This window comes from Tachysurus fulvidraco, chromosome 26 (genome assembly GCF_022655615.1).
Source record: "Tachysurus fulvidraco isolate hzauxx_2018 chromosome 26, HZAU_PFXX_2.0, whole genome shotgun sequence".
In the NCBI taxonomy this organism is placed as follows: domain Eukaryota; kingdom Metazoa; phylum Chordata; class Actinopteri; order Siluriformes; family Bagridae; genus Tachysurus; species Tachysurus fulvidraco.
Genome location: NC_062543.1, coordinates 2,551,080 through 2,565,392, shown reverse-complemented (window position 1 = coordinate 2,565,392; position 14,313 = coordinate 2,551,080). Strand labels below are relative to the sequence as shown.

The 14,313-nt window shown below is 40.3% G+C and overlaps 1 protein-coding gene across 1 annotated transcript in view; it reads left to right on the top strand.

The window, feature by feature from the left end:
* The window catches only part of ass1 (argininosuccinate synthase 1), a 25,947-nt gene extending 12,893 nt beyond the window's left edge, over nucleotides 1-13,054 (top strand). Inside the window, exons 9-15 of the mRNA XM_027136752.2 lie at nucleotides 971-1,061; nucleotides 5,119-5,203; nucleotides 5,290-5,354; nucleotides 8,868-8,999; nucleotides 10,040-10,196; nucleotides 12,683-12,748; nucleotides 12,862-13,054. Of these exons, the coding sequence (XP_026992553.1) occupies nucleotides 971-1,061; nucleotides 5,119-5,203; nucleotides 5,290-5,354; nucleotides 8,868-8,999; nucleotides 10,040-10,196; nucleotides 12,683-12,748; nucleotides 12,862-12,907 (642 nt within the window). The 3' untranslated portion in view covers nucleotides 12,908-13,054. The remainder of the gene's footprint in view (nucleotides 1-970; nucleotides 1,062-5,118; nucleotides 5,204-5,289; nucleotides 5,355-8,867; nucleotides 9,000-10,039; nucleotides 10,197-12,682; nucleotides 12,749-12,861) is intronic.
* Nucleotides 13,055-14,313: the final 1,259 nt, after the last annotated feature.

Genomic DNA, 14,313 nt, shown 5'->3' with positions numbered 1-14,313 from the left:
TTAGTTTGAATCATAATTTTTTAAAGTCATAATTCTTATGTTTTCTGCTTTTGCACTCTATTTGTTATTATTATTATTATTATTATTATTATTATTCACTCCTTTATTATATTATACATTACATGTAATCTAATGTTTCACTGGGGGGGAAAAACAAACTATTAATTGATATTTCGACACGTACGCAAAGCAATACCGTTTATTATTCGATGACCTTTCTTTTGCGCAGCAGTGTATTCAGTGTATTCAGTGTATTCAGTATTTCAAATGAAATGTCATTACTTCTCGTTCATTCTAGCAAAAGTCACTCTGCGTCGATTTGGGGCTTTTAGAAGAGACATGTTTATTCACACTTTTATCTTCTTATCTCGTGACAGAAAGCGGCGAAGCGGAAAAGAAAAGAGGCGACGCCGGGGCAGTCGGGTATGCTGTTTAGTTAAAAGGAAAGCGAAGGCACTCATTTGGACGTAGATTAGTTATCGTCATGTTTGTCTGGTAAAGGTTTCCATTTAAATGCGCCCGGTGGTTATTTTGCATACCTCCCCTGCAATTTGCCTCAGCTCGGGATGCGTCGTCTGGCATCTCGCCGTAATGTCAGGTAATTGGCAGGGGGTGTCTCTGTCTGACACGTCAGTTCGTTTACTTTCAGCAACCCCAGCCCCCCAACACCCTCCACCCACCCTCAAAATGCGCCACATCGAAATGCGAATGTAGACGAGGCAGAGTTTCGGAGCGGAAAACGCAGGCTCACTCTCGTCCCTTCGACGCTTTTTCAAAGACCTGTTTGGAACCGTTTCTTGCTTTATAAGGGTGCCAAAACTTTTTTTTTGTCTGTTATGCACAAAATGGCACAAGCACATCCTGATCTTTTCTCTTCCTCCATCATGGGCAGTGTGTATGAGAAGTCAGTTTAGGGCTCATTCTGATCGTAATAACACCAGATTTAATGTCTGTTTGTTTTTTCCCACAGAATCATGCTCCTTCTGATCTCTATCTGATGACCAAGAACCCACAAGACTCACCGAATACACCAGACGTGCTGGAGATAGAGTTTAACAAAGGTGTGTATGGAGTGTGTGTGTATATGCGTGTGTGTGTGTGTGTGTGTTGCCCCCATCCGTCAGCTCGGTGATGGGAGTCAGATCTCCTGCTGCGTTGTGATATTGACCAATCTTCAGTCCTACTAGCTTCAGTCTAGCCACACTGACACACTTCCTAATACACTCTCAGTATAAAAACATGAGCATTAATGCCAGTCATTGGCTGTGGAATGTTCCAGAACTGCAAAACGAGTCGTGGAACAGGAGAGAGGATTTTTGTTCGGTTTGATCGAAAGTCCCTGTGTCGAGGGCTTAAGACAAATAGTAGTAGTAATAATGATGTACAAAGGGTATTGGAAAAAAAAATCGCACCATCGTAACTGTTACCATGGTAATTGCTCGGCAACGAGCGTTCGCTACGGGTCGTTCTTTCGATGCGGCGCATTTTAAATATCAAGGATCACAAACATTACGAACCGTGTGAGGGAGCGAGTGTTTATAGCTGCTATAACAATCGAGAACAGGATCGAACTCATTTTATGGACATTTTACAATATACTGTTATAATGTGAATCACTGGCTGTTATATAAATAAAATAATCATTATAATTGCTGTTATATTCTTTTCTATATCAATAACGTGACCCATTGCACGTTAAAGTTTTAATTATTAATTGCTCACATAGATTCGATTGTACTCTATTACAACGGAATTAACATATTAACTCTTTACGATGCGTAACGATATTGTCGTCACGTCATCGTTTCTCCGTCCTACAAGAAAAATAAAGCACTACTTTTTCCAAACCTCAAGAAGTTATACCTAACTCATGGAGGAACTCAAGGAACTGCGTTTTCTTTTCCCCCCAAACTCCCCGTGAGTTTCCAGTGATTAGATTAGATCAGACATCGATGTCATTGTGTTGTTTAAACTAGTCTATGATCCTTTTCTGATCAGTATTCATAGATTTTAGTCACCTCCATTTAGTGTCCATGAGAAAAGCTGGTTTAGTGACAACGCACAAAAGATCCACCCCCTCCTCTCTGGTCCTGTAAAAAAAAAAAAAAAAACTTCTCCTTTTTTATTATTCTCGTCTTTCTTTTCTTCTCGCTTACTTTCTCAGCGCTTGCTTTCTCATCGATTAAAAAGAATTTTTAACTACTAAACCTTTTCCCTCTTGTCATTTTACAAGCCCGGCCCCTCCCTTTTACTTTTCCACATCTTGCACTCACTCTGTGGTTAAAAAAAACACGAGAGAGAGAGAGAGAGAGAGAGAGAGAGGGAGAGAGAGAGACATGGTCCGAGGAAGGGAAAAAGAGAGGAAGAATGTACAGCTTTAATTTTTCCTACAACTGTGTCTGCTGTTTCTTTGTACTACACTGAGGAAAGGCTGAGGCAGAGAAAAGGACCTGCATGTTGATAGGCACTGGGTAGGGGGGCATCCGAGAGACTCCCACGTTCTCGCCGTGCTTTAATTTATTTGAACTTTTAATCTAATTATTAACTATTTGCGGTGATCCTCGGCATTGTTCCTCAGACGAGGCCTGCACTTTCGGGGCGCCCTTGCACCCTTCGTGGCGCTCCCAGGATATGGGAATGGGGCATCTGACAAAGGAACATGTCTGAAAATATTTTGTCAAGTCCCTTTTTTACGTGTCATTCTAACAGGGCTTTTACACCCACAGCCGAGAAAGGGCGACCTGAACCGCTCCATTTGGCCGTGATTGGCAACTGCAAGCATGCTAAATGCTAATGAGGCTCCCAGATGCATAGAAAAGGGGGAGTAGGCGGTTAAGGTTAGAAAACGATCAGCACTTTTTTTTTTTTTACTTCTTCTCCCTGTTCAAAAGAGTCCTCAAGCCCTCTCTTGTCTTTCTTCCAGTCGCTCCAGCTCTCCACCCTAAGCCTTGGTCTATTGCATCTTTTCCACCTTTGGCCTCCGAGTTGCTCATTTCATGCTATGAATAAGTAGCCTATTGACAGTGATTTATTTATGGGGCTCCAAAGCATGTGGAGTGAAAAGGAGCGAGAGCTGGACCAGGCATGGTGGCTCTTACATAGTGTTCGTCTGTGCCAGAATGTTCAACTGTGTCCTATTTGTCTTTTTTGTTTCTTTTTACCACTGAAGGCTTTTATGTAAAGAGGTGGCGAAAGCATCCAAACTCGTTACTCACGCAAAAGTGCAATTACTAAACCAAATAAATGCTCTGGTAAAAGTTGAATCCTTCACTCAGCCCGACAATAGAAACGCATTCAAAAACATTAACGGAAGGGATAGAAATCCACCCTGAACGTCTTGTGTATTAATCTTTATAATTAACACGTCTTCAGCGTTGTCCAAGATTTAATCTAGAAAGAATGAGTCAATGAACGATTTTTTTCATTTAAAGATTGTTTCGTTCCCTACATAACAAGGTCATTCGTCTAACCGATAATAACGGTGACTTTAGTCATCTCGAAACTCAAAGGACGTCGACTTGCCGAGTTTGATTCGATCCCGTTCAGTTTTATTTGTATATAACACTTTTAACAATGGACGTTGTCTCAAAACAGCTTTACGGCGCATAAGAAATACAGTACACGAAGTTTATTAGACAAAAGTTCAAGATTAATATTAGACTTATATTTAAATTGATTGTATTTATCTCTAATGGACAAGACTGATGTGACTGAAGCGAAGGAAAAACTCCCTTAGATGGAAGAGGAAGAAACCTTGAGAGGAACCAGACTCAAAAGTGAACCTCATCCTCATTTGGGTGACACTTGAGGGTGTGATTTATAAACTGTTATAAACACCGGAGAGTGTTGTTATGAATAATGCCCTTGCACCAATGAGACATTTACACCAATTCTAGTTAATACGATGATGAACATCTCTGGAAAAGAGATGTTGTTTCGCCAAGGAAAGCCACGGCTAAGTCTAACTAGCAACAACTTTATTTCTAATCTCTGAAATGTTCGCTAATCTGTTGAAGTTTAGATCTGAAGCCTGTTACTGTCTTTCTCTCTCTCACTCTCTTTCTCTCTCTCTCTCTCTCTCTCTCTCTCTCTCTCTCTCTCTCTCTCTCTCTCACACACTAAAGAGGACATGGTGACACAATAGCTGGAGTGTGTAATTAAATTACTGAAGGCTCTGCTCACAATTTCACAGCCTTAAGAGTAGTAAAGCTTTTGAATTTATAAGTGCCTTTCTTCAGTGCTGCTATTCACCTCTTCCCACCACTCCTCCTAAATCACTCTATCCCTCCTCCAGATCTCTTCAGCTCTGTATTGAGTTTAGGTGTTTTTTTTTTCCTCTGCCAAATCGGCCGGTCTTTTGGATGAGAAAAAAACTGAAACTAAGTTAAAAACGTTGTTACCCGTTGCCTAGTGAGGTTATTTCTCTCTCTATTTCCCTTAATTAATTTGCATCACAGATGATTAAAAATGTCACGTCTTTCTCCACGTTGTAACATCGGACAGTTCTGCTAAATAAGAAAAGCTATGAAAAACACGGAACTAATGGGAATTAAACATAATACACTTGTATATGTGATTGTTTGTTTTTTATTTGCTTTATTATTTTCATATTTTAAATCAAACTAGACGGGCACGGTGGCTTAGTGGTTAACACGTTCGCCTCACACCTCCAGGGTTGGGGGTTCGATTCCCGTCTCCGCCTTGTGTGTGTAGAGTTTGCATGTTCTCCCCGTGCCTCAGGGGTTTCCTCCGGGTACTCCGGTTTCCTCCCCCGGTCCAAAGACATGCATGGTAGGTTGATTGGCATCTCTGGAAAATTGTCCGTAGTGTGTGGGTGAATGAGAGTGTGTGTGTGCCCTGTGATGGGTTGGCACTCAGTCCAGGGTGTATCCTGCCTCGATGCCCGATGACGCCTGAGATAGACACAGGCTCCCCGTGACCCGAGAAGTTCGGATAAGCGGTAGAAAATGAGTGAGTGAGTGAGAGAGTAAATAAAACTCAAAATCAATACAAATATATAGGGGCTGTTACATTTGCATGATTCGGTTATGTTTGTCTGTGGTTATGCTTCATATTTTGTAAAATTGTGACTCATAAATCGAAAATCATGTGAGACAGGTGTCCCAGTGAAGGTGAGCCACCTGAAAGAAGGAACGTCCAAAGACACGCCGCTGGAGATCTTTACCTACCTCAATGAAGTCGGGTAAGAACCTGCAAGCTTTATTGTTCTATAAACTTTTTTATTTAACACTGTTAAAAATACGTACATTCATTTTTGTGTCCTTACAGAGGAAAGCACGGAGTCGGCCGAATCGACATCGTGGAGAACCGCTTCGTTGGAATGAAGTCCAGAGGTATTTCTAACACCCACGTGACCTCAAAGGTCTAAGCTTCTTTACATCCAGAAAAATGGATTAAAACAGTTTTTGTTTTTGTTTATTTTTTTTTGTCATTGTGCATCACATGAGAGCATCAGCGTGTAACACTGACCAGTGAACCCACATCGTTTCCATTTTATCACAGTGTGGCAGGTAGACATTGAAAACTCCAGATTTTTTTATTTTAGATCTGTCTGTAGTTTTGGTCTTAAAGGTGTTTGGTGTTAGAAGTGCAGAAACAGGAAGTGACAGCCTGTGTTTATAACAAAATCTGGACGAACGTAGCGAAGTGAGAGATGTGTGTTTGTCATGATTCTTCGGCAGACAGTGGGTCATTTCTGAGTAACGGAACGGAAACGACTCCCGGTTGACGGTTGTCAACGGAATAATGCCGAACAGATGTGCGGTGGACCTGGCAACCCTCCTCTGGCCATTAGCGCATTGTTTGTGTTTGTTGTTCCCAGTGGCGCAGACTCGCAGTCAGCTGCCACATTGTCAGTCAGGATGAAGTCTAAAACCTTTCAAAGGCAAAACCAGACAGGAATGTCACAGATTTATATCCACCTGCTGATGTCATACCTGTAAAACCTGCAGAAACATAAAAACTGTGTTTTTATTTATTTATTTATTTTTTTACAGATAAATAAGAAAGCACAGCATAAAAGTCATGTTTTTATTTCCCTGTGTGGAAAATCACGTGCAGTACGACTGCAGTATCGTATCACACACATCTTATATTTAGAGGCTCGATTACCTCTAAAAATAAGATCTTTTGTTCGTATATAGTGATCGTATATTAATTATTTAGAATGGAATGAGGATCTGATTTATTTCTTTTTTTTAATTATGAATAACGATTAATAAATATCTTTTACATTTGGTGTAAAATTAATAAAGAAAGAAAATAAAAGGTTAATAAAATGTTAAAGCGACTAATAAATAATAGTAAATAAAACAATAAAATAAAAGTTTGAATCGTTTTACATGCTGTTTAAACCCAAAAGAAAGAGAAACACCTGGAAAAAAGAAAAGAAAAATTTACTTATCCCGTCATTACCCTTTATCTGGACCTGATCACGCCTCGGGTTATTTGCAATCGAGTGTAATCTGTGTGCGTATTTTTGTGTGACGGAGGCTTTGAAGTGTTAAAACCTGGCGTTAATTCCACACTGCCATCTTGGAGAGAGCCGTACCTGCTTAGATAACAGTAAGAATGCTAAGCTGCTTCTGCGTACCTGTGTTAGCAGGGCGGGACGCCCAAAGGGTCACGAGAGACGAGCAAGGGGTAGTTTAACCACACACACACACACACACACACACACACACACACACACACACATACACACACACAAACACACTTGCTTTTTATTTTACTTAGGTGACATTTTTCTCCTTCTCTGTCTCACACGCATGCACGCGCACACACACACACACACACACACACACACACACACACACACACACACACACACACACACACACACAAACTTTTAAAAGATTAATGCTTGCAAATCAGTAGGCTTTTGTCTAGATAATCTGTACTAGCAGTCCGTTCCTTTAGGGAGCTTAATTCAGGGAGAGTTATCAGATGCCCCCTTACGGAACTGGAGCACTTTAGCTCTTTGGCTCTAGCTTCACTTAAATCCGCAGAGCCTTAATGTATCAGATTGCCAGCTTTCAGTTCTTAAAAGATCAGTCGTTTTTTTTTAAGTCCTGTTTTGGGCAGTAGGATCTATGGTCATTCAGTTTCCCTTCTGCCAGCCTGAGGCGTGCTTCCCAATTAAGAGCTTTGTGATATAGAGGAATGCTCGCTAAAAACACGGGGATACATTTAAAATGAACTACGGCCCAGGACGATGACAGATGAGAACTTTTCTTAGCATCCTTTCTTCTGTTTATTTCTGCCTTCAGTTTTTCCCCCCCCAAAAAAATATTAAATCAAATGTCATCATGAGGCAGCATAAATGTTTTTATTGAGACGGCTGTTGTAATTTAAACCGGCAAACTAAACTCATTTATTTTGACAAATGACTATGAAACAATGATGTTTTCTAGATCGTGAGATTTTTATTATTTTTTTTACGTGCATCGAAGTCTCAGTTAAACGAGTTAAATTCCAAATGAGTGTGATGTGGCTCTGATGTACACTTTGGAACGTTGCCTACTCGGGCGTCTTACAATGCGCTGACGTTGTAATGCAGCTTTAAAATACAACACGACCATGTTTAAATGTAGGGAAAAAATCTTACTTGAGTGTCTTATGGTGCAAAAATACAACATATGGGCTCCTATATTTTTGTTGTGTCGTTGCTCACATTGCAAGCCAGATCTCATATAAGCCCCTCGTATGGGATGCGACTCATGAACTCTCGGCGTAACTACTGTAATCATAGTTAGCATCAACTGAACTGTTTTTTTTTGTTTTTTTTTTAACATCAACCTAAATGAACAAATCATATGTATATGATAGGTATAAGTAATGTTCTGCTATAATGGGCCTCAGGAATTTGTGTTTTTAACATAAATACACTTATTGTTCAAGTGTCTAAAATCAAGACTAGACTATTGTTGCTAAGCAACTGAAAAATACAGCGAGCATATGTTTTGTAGAGTTATGTAAATTATGAATGGCATCAGAAATGAGACGAAACCGAAGGAACGGCAACATTTACCTCAGATGGCTCAAGTGGTTAAAGCTATCGCAGGATCAGGGTTCAAGCCTCAGCACTGCCACTGTTGGGCCCTTGATCAAGGCCCTTAATTTCACTGTATTGTAATGTAGATGTGACAGAATAAAAGCTTTAGTTCTATTCTATGTTGGTAAATAGTTAAAAAATAACTCGGGGGCCAAAAAAAATTCACCAAAATCACACCATTAAGGCTATGATGTTTCGTCTTGTAAAGCTGTCGAATATGACGCTAACCGATCACGTCGTACGGTAAAGAGAAATAATAGTTTGGATTCTGATTACGTTCAAAACTGACAATACGTTTAAAAGGTCGTTTCGTAGAATTATTATGTGCCTGTTTAGTATGTGTGTAAACCTGTTCAAACGGATCTTCCTGTCATGTATCTCTTTAGACAGCCGAGTGACAGCTTCATTTGTGCACAAGTTAAATATCGGTTTCTCACACACACACACACACACACACACACACACACACACACACACACACACACACACACACACAAAGATGTTGTAAATTGCAGGGTGGAAGAGTCAGGGCAGTAGATTTTGGCAGCTGAGGGTTGTTACCCTATCATTTCCGCTTGTTGCGCTCTGTCTACAACAGGTGATGGACAGCATGCTGGTCAGCAGTCTTCATTATCTTAATTATGTGACCTGGTCATGAGACCGGACTCAGATACTTCTAGCATCTTCTAGACAATTTGACAGCTCTATTTATTTAAATTGTGCTCATTTACATTTATGGCATTTGGCAAATGTCTGCTCTTCTGTTCTTATATCATTCTTACTTCCTTGTCAGGTATCTATGAGACCCCCGGAGGCACCATTCTTTATCAGGCTCATCTGGACATCGAGGCTTTCACTATGGACAGAGAGGTCAGACGCATCAAGCAAGGGCTAGGCATCAAGTTCTCTGAGCTTTTGTATAATGGTATGAAGCCTTTTGAAGACTTTTTAGAGCAGAATTATAGAATAACGATTATTGACACACAAAGCATTAAAACAAATGTGTATTATTTTTACTGTACCTATTGTATAATAGCATAAATACCACACTTGTTTTCACTTGTTTCGTGTAAATCTCTCTGATCTCCTTTTGTTAAAACTTTAATATTAATACACTTAAAGGTACAGGCCATATAACAGATGTTACATAATAATAAAGCCCTGATCACACACACCTCTTCTCCTCCTTTCACTCTCACACCAAGCCTCCTCTTCCATTCTCCGTCTTTCTTTAGCTCAGGTGTCCTAATCCCTCCGTCACAAGCAGCAGGCTGCTCTCTGGCCCGTCTTTCCTTCCCATAATAGGATTTGAACTCATTAATGGCTGATTACAGATCAGTCTCCCTGCAATTAAAGCCACATGGGAGTGAGAGCAGGCACAGAAGAACAGAGCACCTTACAAAGGTGTGAACAGATTAAACTCATTAGAGCCCTGCGCTCGGGGGAAACCGAGGCAGCCGGAGCCGGAGAGGGAACGCTCGGTCCCTGCTGTCCCACAGAGAAGAGAGGGAATGATGGACTTAACTCCGTTCACACCTGCACACGATCACAACTACAGTGGATACGCTAATAGCAGGGGAAAATCGGTGGGGGAGAAAATGTTGATGTGTGTGTAGCTCGTCTTATGAGCCCTTTCATGCAGTGTTCCTAAAACATTCCCTATACCATACATTTTCTAGTCATTTATTGTTTGGCATGAGATTGCCTTTTCTTCCCAACTGTTTATAGATGTATTAAACACACAAGCCGATCCCGACTGTCCTAAATCGCACACCATGAGTCTCCATTTAAAATGATTTACTAATCTATAAATACTAGAAGATTTGTACATAAAAGTTTGAAGGCTACATGAACGGATACTAAATTCAAATCAGACATCTCTTGTTTGAAAGGAAACGCCTGTAAGCCGCTACAGAATCCTACATCTCTTTCTCCTGTATTGATTAATGCTTGATTTCTTACCAGGATTTTGGTACAGTCCAGAGTGTGAGTTTGTGCGCCAGTGCATCGCCAAGTCTCAGGAGAATGTAGAGGGCAAAGTGCAGCTGTCCGTGTTCAAAGGCCAAGTCTACATCCTGGGCCGGGAATCACCCAAGTCTCTGTACAACGAAGAGCTTGTCAGGTAACCACTAACTACGTCTGTCTGTCTGTCTGTCTGTCACATGAGCAAAACTGCCAGGTTAGATATAAATGATATGGAAGGTGCTTACAAGGATAGTAAGAAAATGGTGATTGCATCATGTTATGCCGTACTTAACATTAATTGATCCACGATAAAGCACGAAGGTCTTGTTACTAAAGAAATTGCAGTAACCGATCACCTCAGATCAAGTCAAGTCCCCTTATTGTGAGATGCAGCACCAAAATCATCACCAAAACCTAAGTTGAAGGCACTTGGCAAAAAAAAAAAAAAAAAAATTAGTATGAAACTTTACGGTATTTTTGAATGTTTCCAGCAATCTGTTTCTCGTCTCTACGGTCTTTGATAAAAGGTGCGATTTTTCCAGTTCTGCTGCTTTCTACTCTTAAAGAAACCATTTTAGATGAGTTACCAGAACCAGTGTCCATGATAAAGCTCAGTGCATGTCGTATGTCTTGCTTGAACAGGTCACTCAGCATGTCATCTATTGAGCTGAAGCCATCTGTATAGGCACCAAAATCTACAAAGTACCAGTAGCTTTAGAAGGTGCTTTACAAACGTCATATTCTCTCCCGCAGTTTTTTCCATCCATCGTGTTGTCTCTCTTTCCTTCTGCCTTGTCTTGGGAGAACAGTGAGTGTATTTAGTGCTCTGACCCCTGGACACCCTCGGGGCAGGCTCAGAGCTGACCAAAGCGGAGTACCCATATGCCCAGGCCTCTCCTCTTGCGTCAGCTGTGCGCTAATGGCCCTCGCGGCCATACTGGGGGAAGTGGCCCGTTTCATGCTGGTTAAGCATGGAAGCGTTCGGTTGAAAGGTCACGTCGGTGGATGTCGCTTTGTGTTTCGTCGAGACTTTCAAGAAGAAACAAGTGCGCAAGAGAAAAAGAATGAATGCGAGAGAGTCCCAGTCTCTCTGTCTCCCTGCAGTGACTCAACAGGGATCAGTAAATAGTATCATTAGCACAGTGGTGTCCCTCACACGCCGTATTGATCCAGCAGAAATATCACAATGCGGCTTACCAGTGATTACACTGACAGCTGTACATACAAAGAGTTACACACCAGGATAAACACGTACACACACACTAGGTAGAGGAAGGGGGTCTATTTTTTTTTTTTTCTTTTTTTTTTTTTACATCCCTTGCTACATTCAGTTCAGATCTTTCCCCAGACTCGTGTGCTGGTCTGTTTGTTTGTTTATTTATTTATTTTTATTCTTAAGTCACTAATTGTTGTGTTAGGCTTCTTACTATGTTTCTTCGTGTAGCTCAGAGCAGCAGGTAGAAACTGCAGTAATTAGAATATAGAGAGGAAAAAGAAAATCAGATCAATCAGATGGATATTTTTGGGTGAAAAAAAACAAAACAGGAAAAAGTCTACACTCTAAACATTTGTATGTATTTATTTGGCACATGCGTTGATCTAAAGCAAGTTAAAGTGAGACCGAATCCAATCCATGCACAGAGCTAACAACCGATGAGACGAAAGCTACATGACTGATGCTCCATAAGAACCAAAGAACCTTTTAATCAAATGTCGTTCATTCTGTTATATAATCGGGTGTCAAAGTTTCCTAATGAACCAGATTTAAATTCCGACTCTTATTTCGAACAAGAACATACTATATTGATAGTTAAGGGTCCGTAACCATCTGAAGAACCCGAGAGGATCCGTTTCACAGAAGTTAATTAAAGAATCGAGGAATGTTTTATGTGGAAATATGAGGAAGAATGACGGTGTTCTTATTTTAGTTTTAACTTTTTTTTTAAGTGCACCGTGTGGTAAGTTCGGTGGCTTAGTGGTTAGCACGTTCACCTCACACCTCCAGGGTTGGAGGTTCGATTCCCGCCTCCGCCTTGTGTGTGTGGAGTTTGCATGTTCTCCCCGTGCCTCGGGGGTTTCCTCCGGGTACTCCGGTTTCCTCCCCCGGTCCAAAGACATGCATGGTAGGTTGATTGGTATCTCTGGAAAATTGTCCGTAGTGTGTGAGTGTGTGAGTGAATGAGAGTGTGTGTGTGTGTGCCCTGCGATGGGTTGGCACTCCGTCCAGGGTGTATCCTGCCTCGATGCCCGATGACGCCTGAGATAGGCACAGGCTCCCCGTGACCCGAGAAGTTCGGATAAGTGGTAGAAAATGAATGAATGAATGTGGTAAGTTCCATTAAACACTCGACAGGTTTGTTGGTTTGTCTCTGGGGAACATTTACAGGTTCCAAGGAGAAATCTATGTCAGAGGACTTTTTTTTCTTTCAGAGAAGGTCAATTTAGGAAGCAGTATATTGTTATATGAAAAGCCCTTGAGGAAAATGGAAAATTGGGAGACCACCATATTGGTGGAAAAGGTCTAGTTTGCAAGGGTTAGAGCAAATGTTAGCACTTTGCTGCATTACGCATTACATAATGGTGTCTGAATGAGAGCACCTCTCGAGGCAGTCATATAATCGATTTCTCCTCTCTCTTCTTCAGCATGGATGTTCAAGGAGACTACGATCCTTCAGATGCGTCCGGCTTCATCAAGATCAATGCAGTCAGGTAGGTGCAGACACTTAAACCTTGTTAAGTACAGATTTTATCCGTAACGATGCATGTTAACTATTCATTGCCTGCGAAAATTATTTTTAATTTATATATTTAATTCCTTTTAGGCTTCGAGAGCATCACAGGTTGCAGGGAAAGAAAGAAGCCAGCTGAAGAAGTGACACCCCAAGCTTCGCCTTGACTCAGCTTATATTTCTTAACATACTACTTTTATTCTTTTAAGTCTTAGATTACTTGACAGTGTTGTATTTTTTTTACTGTGGTGGTCCGTAACGGTTTAATAAAAAAGACTGGAAACTATCTATGGCATTTTGTTGTCACATAACATTGTTGTTATACATTTTGCTCTAATAGATAAATTTTGCTGTAGATAAATGCAAGCTCAAATTCTCTGTATTGATGCAGCATCATCCCCTAATGTGAATCCAAGAGAAAAATCAGACCAGGGCTAAAGAATAAACAATGGAATAAAGAATGTAATTATGTATATAAGGAATGTAGGAAATATTTAAAGCAAGACTCTTAGAGAGACTTAACGACGTTATTCTCTCTTCTTTATGTAGAAATTATTGGGGTGCCAATAGTTTTGAAACCAGAATCTGTAAAGTCTGTGCTTCCATGTCTGAGCACGGCCCAACGTTTGTCTCTACCAAGGAATACTGAATATTATACCAGAAGGAAATATGTCTAGCCATCAACCCGCTCGTCGTGATATAGTGGCGCTATGACAGAAAAGTGGACAAGAACCCTGAAGAAATGACATCTCAAACTTCGCCAAGCCATTTACTGTCCACCAAACTGTCCTCAACATACACTTACACGCTCTCTTCTCCTCTGACCTCTTCACTCCGTTCCATTAGCCGTAGCTGTGGTGGTCTCTGGGTGCTTTTCAGCGCCGCACTTAGAACCTGGTCCAGGATCCCCCCTGCTGACTGTAATAAGGTCCCTTCCATGGCAATCAAAAAAAAAAACAACAACCCTGAACGTTCTGCATACACTCTGCAAAATACATTTCACCCAAAGACATCTTACACCTGAAACCTTAAGTATTTCAGTGTGAACTTTGTTCCTGTGTCGCTTGGTTCTTCTAGAAATGACTACAATCAGCCAGAGTTTGGACAGAAGACTTTTACAACCATCGTCCGATCTCTTTGGAGAGCAGACAGATTCGTGCTAGCCATGAAGATCAAATAAATAACACGGATTTTAGAGAACCGTATAATATTGATATATTAATATCATTTTGATTTCAAATTCAAAGTATTTTTTAAAGTATTACAAATGTTCAAATTAAGTACACAGACAAAATGGAGTGAAATGATCGTGCTGAGAAAAGAACTTTAATTATATTTAAGTAGATTATTTTTAATTATAATTTATGATTTAATTATAAGATATAATTATAAATTATAATTTATGATTATAATTAATTAGGTCACAATATTACTCCATTTGTATTGAAAGTACAAGCAAACAAAGCTTTCTGCTACTTTTAAAAGTATTAAAATATAATAAATAAAAAATATAAATAAAAAAAATGTTTTTAATGAATTGTCATT